The sequence below is a fragment of the Zea mays genome, chromosome 4, assembly GCF_902167145.1.
Source record: "Zea mays cultivar B73 chromosome 4, Zm-B73-REFERENCE-NAM-5.0, whole genome shotgun sequence".
Lineage (NCBI taxonomy): Eukaryota > Viridiplantae > Streptophyta > Magnoliopsida > Poales > Poaceae > Zea > Zea mays.
In genome coordinates this window covers 93,345,753-93,355,215 of record NC_050099.1, presented here as the reverse complement: position 1 = coordinate 93,355,215, position 9,463 = coordinate 93,345,753, and the positions used below count along the sequence as shown (strand labels likewise).

General features: G+C 45.8%; 1 protein-coding gene across 1 annotated transcript; it reads left to right on the top strand.

Annotated features, from left to right (window-relative positions):
• Positions 1-2,021: 2,021 nt before the first annotated feature.
• Positions 2,022-3,528, top strand: LOC103653516 (uncharacterized). Its single transcript, XM_008680404.3, has one exon. The coding sequence runs from the start codon at positions 2,116-2,118 to the stop codon at positions 2,647-2,649; it is 534 nt and encodes a 177-aa protein (XP_008678626.1). The 5' UTR covers positions 2,022-2,115; the 3' UTR covers positions 2,650-3,528.
• Positions 3,529-9,463: the final 5,935 nt, after the last annotated feature.

Here is a 9,463-nt window from a genome sequence, read left to right as displayed (position 1 = left end):
CAGGAGGAAAAGAGACACAACCTTATATTAGGATGATAAAGTGTTCGGGCCTCAGCGGCCGCAAAAGACACATATGCATTCATAATAAACTGCTCCGGCAGAATCAGGCGTCGCCCGGAGAAGGAGCCGCGCCCTCGGCTTTGTCCCCACCCTCGGCGAGATCCGCCTCGGCCTCGAACGACGGCGCAAGAGGGAGGATCTCTACTTCGAAGGTGGTCGCCAGCACCGCGCTTGGGCCCACGGCAGCCGCGTCAAGCCTCTGGACTTCGGCTAGGGCAGCTTCATCTTCGTCAGGAAGGCAATACCCCTCGCTGACCCGCTCCAGATCCACGTAATAGTGGGAAGCGAGCACGGCGAAGGCCCGCCTGACGCCGTGATGCAGCGCCTCGCGGAGTCTGCCTCGCGTGTGGTCACCCAAGGCCTGCAGGCGACTCTGAGGGGAGCTTCCCGAGGGGACGTCGTCGGAACCAAAGACCCGGTAGAAGGCCGAGATGGCCTCGGACATGGCCGCGTGGTCGGCCTCCTTCTGCTCGGCCGCCTGGGCAAGTGCCTTGGTGGACTCATCAAGGGCAGACTCGAGCTCTGCAAACATCCAAAGCAGAAGACTTCAAACATGAGTTGAGGAACGAAGCTGAATCAAAATCTTAAAACAGCCAAGACATACCTTCGGCTCGGGCACGCTGCTCCGAGGATGCGGCTTGGGCCACGGCCAGGTCTGCCGCAAGGGCTCCGGCCCGAGTAGACGCCTCGGCTAACTGGACTCCAAGAGCCTCAGCCCGGCTATCAGCCTCGGCGGCCGGCCTCGAGATTGGTCCCGCTCGCCGATGACCTGTGTAACACCCCTGGTGTTTATATTTTGCTCGACAACGAGTATGGATTTAAGCACGTAATATCAGTGGATAAAACAGATGCTAAATTTTAATTATCTTCGTCCATCGCGAATTTAAAATCGCATCTGTTCCATCTATCGCGAGTTCGATATCATTTTTATTAATCCGGGCTCTTCCTAAATTTTCGTGCTGTTCGGAACATATTTGTTCTGAAAATTGGTGCGTCCGGTGATTATTTAAAATTCATCGCTCGCGCGAATACGAATTCGGAAGCCCGACTCACTCGGATGATTTTATACCGAACAGATTAAGAAGAACTCGACGATTAAAATGTCCGAGGCAAAATAATCTGTATCGCGCGTTGTCCGAGGAAAATCGTGCGCGAAGTTATGACCCAGTTTATTCCTTCAGCACGCTGTTTTGGCGACGAAATCGCGTGAGCATTCGCAACTTTGGTTCCGGCTAATTTCAGTTAAATCGTGGAGCAAATTGTCAGTACCGAAATCAGTTTATTTCGGTCTGTTGTTTCTCGCCGGATCCAAATCTTCAGATATAAACAATTATTAAACAATTCGGTTCCCACTCGTCAACCGAGACAGCTCCTCCGAGAAATTTTAATTGAGCTCTAATTCACTGGTAAATTATCCGTGGCTGTAGAACCAGATGTTCAGACCCCATGTAAATTTATCAGATTTCGAATCGGATCAAATTGGGTCGCAAGTACTGTCGACTTTTTTGTTATGGCTAAAAATCTTGCTTCAAAAATATCGTGTCGCCGCTTCCCTAATCCCTCCTCTAATATTTTCTACCGTTCTCTCTGGAGATTTTCTATCGCCCAGGCCATCCATCTTATCCTCCCACGTCCACTCTTTTTATTATTCTCTCACGTCGGTCTCCAGTGCTCACATCCATTCTTTGAAAAATCTACAGCCATCCTTATCTATTTTATCTCTCTCTCTGGAAATATCACACACGTATCTCCTTTAGCCTTATCCAGCGGCGCCGTCTTCATCTTCAGATTTTTTCTACAAACGACTATATATCCGTTTCCTGCGTACGTAGTGCCGGCGTCCATCTTTGTAGCCGCGATTTCCGTGCTCGGCTTCTCCCTCCCGCTATCTCTATCTCTGCGCGCGAGCTCGCCCCTGCTCGCCCTGCTCTCCCATGGCCGCGCCCAACTCCGTGCGCTCGCCGGATCCCCTGCTCGGCTTCGACTGCCGTTCCCCGTGCTCGCGTTATCTCCCTCCTCTCTGCCGCAGCTCGCTGAGTCCCTCTGTTTCCTCCCATGGCACGGGGTTCCCTGCAGGCTGCTCGCGGCACCCATCTCCTCTGCTCGACCGCGAGCTCGCTCCCTGGTCATGCCGCTCCCTCGCCTAATCGTGGTCGCGCGCGCGTGTGCCTTCTCTTGGTGGTGCTCGACTCCGGCCTCAGGCAGCCACGTCCGTTGTCGTCGGGCATGCTAGCCGTCGTGGCTCCCCTTGTGCGCTGTCCTTGCTGCTCGCTCTGCGCGCACGGTCCTCTGTCCCCTGCGCGTAGCCGGTTTCTCGGTTCGCCGTGGAGCCTGCGCGCTCAGTTCTGTCCAGTTCGTGTCCTGCTCGGCCGTCCGCGCGACACGTCATCCATGGCCGCTGTCCGTCGTCGAGTCCCTACGTGCGCACCAGCTCCCTGTGTCGCGTTCCATTCACCTAAACCGGAGTTCGCCAGTCGTCCCTGCTTGTCGGTGTGCTGCTGCTCTAGTTTGGATCTTGCCCAAGTCGCTGCCATGGTTGTACGGTGTTTGGCCCGCGCCGATTCGCGTTCGCTCATATCGCCATCATAGTGTTGTCGTTGGTGATAGCTTCGCGTGCGTGTCAAACTCCTGCGTCGAGTCTTTTTCCTGCTCGCCGGTGCGCCCTCTCGGCTCGCTTGGCCTTAATTCTCATCGCGTCATCGATTCCGCTGGTCAGCGTCGTTCGTCATCGTGTCGCGTGTGTAGCTCTATATACGTCACCCTCCTGTGTCGTCGTCGTTCCGTGCGTCATCAAGAAATTCCAAGAATCGAGTGAAGACGAAGCCAGCAGCGTGATATTCACCAAGTGCGCGACCAAAAAGCTCGGACATCCTGCGCGACTCAAGTTCAATTCGTCGAAATTATTCAATCGAAGAAAAGATCTTCAGCAATTAATTACCGAAGAAAAGAAGGCTCCTGTATGACATCAACCGGAACCCGTAGTCGTGCTTGCGACTATCGCGTCGAATTAGTCAGGGTAAGTTGGTTCGTATTCCCATTAACTAGGTCTATAAATAGATTAAATAGAATTGTTGGTCACAATAAATATTATTAATTTAGCATGCGTATATTGTGATGATTGATTTAGATAACTCGCTAAATCAACTAATTAAGTTACACAGTTTAGAGAGTTAATAAAAAGCTTAGAATAAAAATAGATTTTCTAGTGTAATATGTCAATTTGATTAATGGATATAGTCGATGTCCTGCTGTGATATCCATGGTGCTTAATGCTTGGTTTTAAGTGTTTCATGCTTTTTAGCGTAGATTATCTATATTATACTCGTTATACATGTGCTCATACATGTGCATCATGCATCTCATGAGGTACGATAAATAATCGTGTGACGCGGAAGAAGAACCAAGCCGACCCCAAGCGTGGGCTAATCTGCAAGCTGAAGCTGATGAATCAACCTGAAGACGGTTAAATCAAGCAAGTGCTCGGTCGAAGGATACTCGTCAAGCGGACGTCACCTAATAACACTAACCTAGTGTTACTCAGGCAAGCCCCGGTGCATGCAACCCCTTTCCTTGTGTTTTAAATACTTTTCGCACACTTAAGTCTAGTGAAATGTGCATTAGGTTCATAGGAGTTACTTGAAACCCTTTGATGCATTGCTTTCCTTGATATCCATACCTTTATAGATACTTCTGTGAAGTATCAAAATTATGATTTACAAAAATGCTTAGCCTTGCTTAGATCTTGTGGATAGAGGTTGTCCTCAGTCTAACCCGGGAGAGGATGGCTTCTACCTGCAAAAATATTTTCATGTGGAGCAATAGTGGGATCTTACTGCAAAGTTCCCTATGATGCTCTTTCATCCTAAGGAACAGACACAATCCTAAGGATGGAAATACTTAACTTGAGACTTGGGTTAGGAACAGGTGATGTTCTACCCAGGTTGGTTAAGGATTAATGCGTATGTAGGCGTGCTGACCGAGGACCCTTTAACTGGTCACATGCCTCGTCATGGGTAAGCCTTGCCTCGGGCAGACTAAGGCCAGAATAAGATAACACGAAATGGGCGTGGAGCGGTGGCGAGAGTAGCGTGTACCCTCCGTGGCAAGAGGCTGGACGGTGGTGTATCTGTGCTCTCGGTTTGCGTGAACCTGATCTGGTCTTAAGAACCCCGGTGGCGGGTTGACATATGCAAGGGTTAAGTGCTACATATGTCGTGTGATTGGAGATCCTCAGCTGAGTATAATCGATTCGGATCGCCGTACCTTCGCGGTTACGAAGACTTGGTCACTTCCCTGCAACCTAAGTCAGGATGTGAACATTATGAATAAAAAGGATGTTGTATTGATGAGATGATGAAATTAGACTAGATGCAAACAGTGCCTATTAATATTCAATCTGGCGTTAAAATATTGAAAGTAAGGACTCACTTTAGTAAGTTATTTCTGCAAAAGTATCTAAGTTGATTCTTGCTAAAGCCTCTCCTTGATTCCTATTTATCCAGCATACCCTTGAGAGTCTTTTCCTTAGTCGGGTAAGACTTGCTGAGTAATTCCATACTCAGGGTTTATCCCTTTGTTGTTTTTAGGTGAGGAAGCGACAAACTTTTGTTGCTTTTGCTCCAAGGTGGTACCAAATGAGGAAAAACAAGACTGAAGTGCGGGAGGACTCGGTCCTCCACTTAGGTTCTTTTGCTTATAGCTTATCGGGAGGAGTTTGTGCCTCCCATGGTTTGTATAATATTACTACTCTGCACTCACTTTTAGCTCTGGTCTGTAATAAAATAACTCAAGCTTGCTTTTGAAATAAATGTAAGTTTATATAACTGCTTCCACATTTCTTTATCTCCGATGTTCTGTGATGTCTGCAAGACGGGTGAGACGTTCCTGGTAAGGTAAGGAATGATACCGAACTTGTCAAGTAGTTCAGGGGCACCTACAGGGTTGTCTGAAGTCCGTTGGACAAGGACAACTGTAGGTGGGCCTAATTACTTGGGAGGTTCCGTCACAGCTGGTATCGGAGCTTGATTAAGTATATACGATCACATACGTATTTTAAAAACAAAGTTTTGGTTTTCGAAAAACCTATTTTCAACTAAACATATTGTTTGGCTTTGAAAAACAGTTTTGAAAAACTATAATGCTAGCGACATCCTCTATTAAGCCCTAAGTTAAGGACTATCAGGTGGCTTAGTTCAAAACCACTAACCCACAACCGGGGGTATTGCATACATGTGTATTGTTATTTTTAAGGCCATTCAGTTTTGAATGGATCGACGCTCAAGGTAAGGTGAGATGTGAGAGCATGACCGAACATACGTCGGTCTAGGGGAGTGCTTAATTGTGGCGCTTGACTATATACATGTTCTACATATGTATATATGAAGGCTGCGATGTGGAGTATTTACTTTTCTGGGAATTCAGTACCCCATGGATGTGTATGGGTATACAGACATGGGAATACTGAGAAGTGTAATGTACTTGTAACGACGCACCTACGCTTAGGTAAGAAGGTAAGTTACCATAATGAGTTGCCCTATGGTTAAAGTGTGGCAACGGCGCCTATGCGTGGCTCGGCGCTTAATGATGAGCTGGCCTCCATATAGCAATATATGGAGTATAAACTGTGATAAACTGTCATGTGTGACTTGCATCATTGGGAAAATGGGTTGTGATGGAATTTTTCTGCAGGTACACTAACATCGAAAACGTATGTGTAGCTGACGACTAGCAAAATACCGTGAGAGTCGTTAGTATACCACCGATATAGAACGTTATTGCCACAGTATGTTGGCAAAATCAGTGAGGACGAATAGGACGAGCATGCATCCTGATTGTTGCATCATGTTTGCCACCTATACATCCAAAATGCTTCACTCATCCTTATTCTAGAAACCAGTGATTGTAGATAATCTAGTGTAATGTTGAATTATGAACTTCGATAAAATAGCTAGTCTTCTTTCCTTAGGTATTATGTTTAGATGCTATATGTGTGCTCTTGTGCTTAATGTGTCCGTAGAAGGTTAGTGACTTGTTTGCCTAAACCCAAAACTAGGCCCTGTTCTTATTTAGTACACCACGACCCAAATTTGAATTTTCCGTTATCACTCCATGACCAAACACATACAAATAAATGCCTAGATAATTACCTTGTTGGACATAAATTGTACCCGGACTTAAAACAAGAATCTCGAATTACATCTCCCTCCTAGACCATGCCCTTGTTCGATTGGCACAAGCTGATGTCCCCATTCCAGTTTGCCTGTTTTTGAAGATCGCTATGTTGTTTTATCAACCTAACCCAGAGAAGACCTCTCCGAGTATTTTCTTGAATTTGATGCCTTTGGTTTCCCCATATCTATCGAAGGCATACCAACTTAATCTTATGATTGTTTTCCCCGTATCTAATCGGATACTAATTCTTGACCTTGTAATCTCTGCGATGGGCATAGAAATATGTTTGGGGCTGAATTAACAGTCTCCCTTCATACTCCTTTCAACAAGTTTAGGTTATGGCCATGCCTTGTTCATTTCATCGGGCCATGATCTATTGGCTCTCTACTTGTAACCATTCTTACAGGTGGAGTATCTCTTTGTATATTGTCACCCTTACCCAGTCTATTTGTGTTGTGCGAGATTTCTTATTGGTTATGTCTGGTAATGGTGTTATGACTAAAACTGGTGGTGCCGTGACGAAACCGAGGGCCTTCTGTGTGTGCGCACACATGGTCGTGCTGCTCGGCACGCGCTGGTATCAGTGTTAGTAGTTATAATCCATTATGAGACTATATCAATGTGTTATCTTAGCACAATCTATTTTTGCTACGTGAGATTCGTTATTGGTGCCAGTTCGGTAGTGGTGTCATGGTTAATGACTTATGGTGCCGCAGCAAAACTGAGAGCCTCCTATGAATGCGCACACAGGATTGTGCTACTCCTCGATGCTAGTATCAAGGTCTCTAGTCATGATCCATTGTGGAACTGCATTGATGTGTGATCTTCCGTGGAACTTCCCTTGAAATAATTTCTATGTTGTTTGTCAAGTGATCAAGCAACATTTATCATCTCTGTTGGATCAAAAGGGCATACCCCTTTCATGTGTGGTCTCTTTTCCTTGACTTTGATGGTGACTTCACACATACACGTTCCCTTTGCATCCTTTGTGTAAATGTGAAGCCTTGGAGCTTTTTAGTGTTGGAAAACAACTGATTAGCTCTTAAAATGGAGATATGTTTTCCCTGCTGCTGAGATGCAGGAGTTTGTTCATTCGCTCCCTTATTTAATCCATGTATTCCCTAACCAAGTGGATAATTCATCTCGCATGAAGAAATGGATGAACAACATGACCAAATGGATTTCTACCCAAATGCATGACCTTTTGCTAGCGAATGTGAGCTCTCGACCGTTGGCTTACCAATGGTACTGAGAGGACTTGCTCAATGTCGAAAGTAGTTCAACAAGTTGGTTTTACTAACTTGTAACCGCCTTGTGATCAAAGGTTGAGTTTAGAGATCGCTTTATCGAGTTGTCTGAACTCACTTTGGGTCAACCCATCCTAAGGAAGTACTTACAAGAATCAAGATTAAGTCGGCCAGTAACTGCCTAATTATCGCTCTAGTCATGCCTCGATCGCCTCACATGTACTTTTCCAGCGTGTGTGATCATGTCGAGCCATGCCTAGTGCTTGATAAAATGGTATGGTTGCGAAGACAACATCAACGAATCTTTCCATTGGTATTTTTCGAGTCTCTATCATTTCCTTGAACTTAGATTTTCTAGCCTAACACGAGTTAACTGTGATGTTATTCGACGTTCACACCCATCTCGTGTGCCATGAACTTACTGTAACCACTTGTTGGTAAACCTCTTTCTGTGTGTTTTACCCAAGATGGTGCATCTAATTCTGTTTGGGTAAGATCGCGTAATTGCCACTCGCTCAACAGACTCAGATAGTACAGTGTCATCAGAAAGAGTAAACCGCACACATAGAACCTTATGTGTACCTCTGGCAAATATTGTCTCTTTGGTGGACATTTCTAAATTAGCCTAAGGCGATACATGTTATGTCCGCTAGAGAAACCACACTCTGAGACACTTGCCTTTGCTCAGAACTGTCTCACGATTATCGCTGATATGGATGTGGGTTACATGCTTCTCTACTCTTAGAAGTCTTTCGTTCCGAATCTCGGGACGAGATTCTTTTAAGGAGGGAGGGTTGTAACACCACTGGTGTTTATATTTTGCTCGACAACGAGTATGGATTTAAGCACGTAATATCAGTGGATAAAACAGATGCTAAATTTTAATTATCTTCGTCCATCGCGAATTTAAAATCGCATCTGTTCCATCTATCGCGAGTTCGATATCATTTTTATTAATCCGGGCTCTTCCTAAATTTTCGTGCTGTTCGGAACATATTTGTTCTGAAAATTGGTGCGTCCGGTGATTATTTAAAATTCATCGCTCGCGCGAATACGAATTCGGAAGCCCGACTCACTCGGATGATTTTATACCGAACAGATTAAGAAGAACTCGACGATTAAAATGTCCAAGGCAAAATAATCTGTATCGCGCGTTGTCCGAGGAAAATCGTGCGCGAAGTTATGACCCAGTTTATTCCTTCAGCACGCTGTTTTGGCGACGAAATCGCGTGAGCATTCGCAACTTTGGTTCCGGCTAATTTCAGTTAAATCGTGGAGCAAATTGTCAGTACCGAAATCAGTTTATTTCGGTCTGTTGTTTCTCGCCGGATCCAAATCTTCAGATATAAACAATTATTAAACAATTCGGTTCCCACTCGTCAACCGAGACAGCTCCTCCGAGAAATTTTAATTGAGCTCCAATTCACTGGTAAATTATCCGTGGCTGTAGAACCAGATGTTCAGACCCCATGTAAATTTATCAGATTTCGAATCGAATCAAATTGGGTCGCAAGTACTGTCGACTTTTTTGTTATGGCTAAAAATCTTGCTTCAAAAATATCGTGTCGCCGCTTCCCTAATCCCTCCTCTAATATTTTCTACCGTTCTCTCTGGAGATTTTCTATCGCCCAGGCCATCCATCTTATCCTCCCACGTCCACTCTTTTTATTATTCTCTCACGTCGGTCTCCAGTGCTCACATCCATTCTTTGAAAAATCTACAGCCATCCTTATCTATTTCATCTCTCTCTCTGGAAATATCACACACGTATCTCCTTTAGCCTTATCCAGCGCCGCCGTCTTCATCTTCAGATTTTTTCTACAAACGGCTATATATCCGTTTCCTGTGTACGTAGTGCCGGCGTCCATCTTTGTAGCCGCGATTTCCGTGCTCGGCTTCTCCCTCCCGCTATCTCTATCTCTGCGCGCGAGCTCGCCCCTGCTCGCCCTGCTCTCCCATGGCCGCGCCCAACTCCGTGCGCTCGC